At 36.9% G+C, this 3,596-nt stretch overlaps 1 protein-coding gene across 1 annotated transcript in view; it reads left to right on the forward strand.

The window, feature by feature from the left end:
- pde4dip (phosphodiesterase 4D interacting protein) overlaps nucleotides 1-3,596 on the forward strand; it is a 133,171-nt gene that overhangs the window by 45,125 nt on the left and 84,450 nt on the right. The window contains exon 19 of the mRNA XM_084308348.1: nucleotides 1-160. This exon is cut by the window's left edge and continues 76 nt beyond it. Coding sequence (XP_084164474.1) covers nucleotides 1-160 — 160 coding nt within the window. The remainder of the gene's footprint in view (nucleotides 161-3,596) is intronic.

Genomic DNA, 3,596 nt, shown 5'->3' on the forward strand with positions numbered 1-3,596 from the left:
GTGAGCCACATCCTGATCCAGCACCTGGGGGACACCACCAAGGCCTTCGAGGAACTGCTGCGGGCCAACGACATCGACTACTATATGGGCCAGAGCTTCAGGGACCAGCTGGCTCAGAGCAGCGCTCTGGCTCAGAGAGTCTCCACCAAGATCAGCGGACGTGAGTCACGATGTGATGTACTGATGTAGCGTCAGGGGTGTAAAGTACTTGAGTAATTGTACTTTGTTACAATACTACTGTTTTGGGGGATTTGTACTTTACTCAAGTATTATTACTGTAGGTTTGTATTCTTGTACTTTTACTCAATTACATTTCAGAGAAAAAAAATACATACTTTTTACTCCTTACATTTAAAATGCAGACCTACAAAGTACAAAGTACAAATCTTGCAGGTCCAACCATTTTAATTTGTATATTTGTTTCTCTGGCCGAACTAACGTTAACGTTATTAATCCTGTGGCCGCACTTTATTTAAAAACATGATTAAACACCTGCTATCAGAAGAATAGACAGTCCGAAAAAAAGTAGTTACTTTTTAGTACTTAATTACATTTAAAACTAGAAACCTTTTTACTTTTACTCAAGTGTGTTTTTAGCCAGATACTCTGACTTTTACTTGAGTAAGATTTTGAGACGAGAGATCAGCAGACGTGAGTTGGGATCATTTCATTCCATTTCATTTTTATTTATTCGTACATGGAATTATTACAGTCCACCAGTACATATTAATATGCTTCACTAAATTCCATGGCCGAAAGGAACAGGAAGAAAAAAATGCGTATTTGTACCTGCCCCTACACACACACAGTACACTGATAGACTAAATTGCAATGTTTACCAAACCAAACAGAATGTATATTTATTTTGCAGAAATGGAAACATCAACACAAATAAATTAACATAAATAAATACATTTTGTGTATCTATCAGTTAAATTGTATATTTAGGTTAATTCATTTATACACACACACACATTTATCTATATATTTATATAATGTATTATTCTATATTATACTTCTATATACTATATACTTGTATTATTTTTATTTTATTATAATATAACTAAATCATACTATTTATACTACACTATATTGGTATAAAGTATTATTCTATGTTACGCTGCTATATACTATCATAATCATGATGTGATGTACTGATGTAGCGGTGATAATAATAATAATAATAATAATAATAATAATAATAATAATAATAATAATAATAATAATAATAATAATAATAATAATAATAATAATAATAATAATAATAATAATAACTTTATTTGTATAGCACTTTTCATACAGAAATTGCAGTTCAAAGTGCTTCACAGCGGTAAAAAATACAGGCATAAGCGAGCATAAAAAAGATAGAGAGGTAGCAAGGTAAATCACAGTTTTTCACATTAGGATCTCGCATCCCAATAGGCCTCTCTGTTTACGGTTTCATTCAGTAATAAAAATTATAAAATAGAATAGACAGAGTAAAAAAGTGCGGTTTGATTCAGGTTAAAAATAGGCAATACTAAAAATAATAAAATAGAACAGACAGAGTGTGATAAAATAGTTCAATACAAATATACAATACCATTTACAACAGAGCATCGCTCATAATACTTTATAGAACAACAGAGCAGTGCATCGCTCTTAACTCATTCAGTGCCAGTGATTATCCCCATCCCTGTAGTCAATGGGCCACGCTTTAAAAGATAGGCATTTTCACTGTGCGTCACGGTGTTTGCAGAGCTATATCTGTATAGTGTTATCCCGTGGTGAATATTGTATAGTTTGAGAGTGATCCGGGCTAATTCCTGGAAGCTGAGTTATGGAGCGCTATGTGCATTTTGCGAAAGTCGTTCGCGTTGCTCGCCTGGACACGATATTATTTCCAAATCAAAGCTATATAATAGGCATTATGTTTCATCATGAAGGCATCAAAGGGGGGGGGGGTCGTTTTGTGATGCTCTGATTGTCAGCAACGGCATACGTTTTGAATACTACATACGTTGATCGTTGCGATTGATGTGAAATCATTGTAGGATCAAAGTAGGATTGGTGTCATATAGTCCTTACCTTTGCTAGGAGTTATTCCAAAATGAATATTCCAATTGTCTGATCGCAGTATTGAGGTCCATCGGGTCCCTGACATGAAATGGCACAAAATATGCATCAAGTGTGCTGGACGTGTTCCAAGTTGCTCGAATGAAGCGTTTCACTTACCCGGGTCCAAATTCTCCACCCGGACCATATAAAATGTAACACACAGTGTGAAATAAGGTTTCAAAGGGTAGGCGATACTGCCACCTAGCAGGATTCTGCCGGCATTGCACTCTCAAGAATGAGTTCCAATGATAACACCGAGGTGCGTGAGAGTGTATAGAATATTAACATCGGAAAAAAAGAAAAAACTATGAAAACCCGAGAAATCTCGGGTATGGCGCTCAACCGCTGGCGAGATAACCCGAGAAATGTCGGGTATGGCGCAGAAAGTGTTAACACTTTGAGTTTCTTTACAAAGTTCTAACATACAACAGAGCAGTGCATCGCTCTTAACACTTTGAGTTTCTTTACAAAGTTCAGTTCTAAATTACCTTATAGAACAACAGAGCAGTGATGTGTTGTGAATGTGATGTGATGCCGTTTGCAAGGAGTTAGTGTATGGATGTACATAATCATGTTCACAGGCACACGTTTGCATACTCTCACACACACAGACCCTCACGTGCACAAACACACACACACATGTGCATACAAACACGTGCACATACTGTGCAGTATGCTCTAATGCCAGAGGCAGAAAGTAACTAATTATAATGTTTTATTTACATGCTCAAATACAAGTGAGTGTTGGAGGCATTTGTGGCGAACTCATCCATATAATCAAAGACATTATGTGCAAACAAATCATGCAACACTGTATCACCCAGGCACAGAATACTGTAGCCTGGTATCAGACTGGTATCTCATACCACTATCTGTTTAAGCATGGTATCAGACTGGTATATCATACCACTATCTGTTTAAGCATGGTATCAGACTGGTATCTCATACCACTATCTGTTTTAAGCCTGGTATCAGACTGGTATATCATACCACTATCTGTTTAAGCCTGGTATCAGACTGGTATATCATACCACTATCTGTTTAAGCCTGGTATCAGACTGGTATATCATACCACTATCTGTTTAAGCCTGGTATCAGACTGGTATATCATACCACTATCTGTTTAAGCCTGGTATCAGACTGGTATCTCATACCACTATCTGTTTAAGCCTGGTATCAGACTGGTATATCATACCACTATCTGTTTAAGCCTGGTATCAGACTGGTATCTCATACCACTATCTGTTTAAGCCTGGTATCAGACTGGTATCTCATACCACTATCTGTTTAAGCCTGGTATCAGACTGGTATCTCATACCACTATCTGTTTAAGCCTGGTATCAGACTGGTATCTCATACCACTATCTGTTTAAGCCTGGTATCAGACTGGTATCTCATACCACTATCTGTTTAAGCCTGGTATCGACTGGTATCTCATACACTATCTGTTTAAGCTGGTACGACTGGTATATCATACCACTATCTGTTTAAGCATGGTA

Source organism: Notolepis coatsorum (assembly GCF_963971535.1).
Source record: "Notolepis coatsorum genome assembly, chromosome: 2".
Taxonomy (NCBI): Eukaryota; Metazoa; Chordata; class Actinopteri; order Aulopiformes; family Paralepididae; genus Notolepis; species Notolepis coatsorum.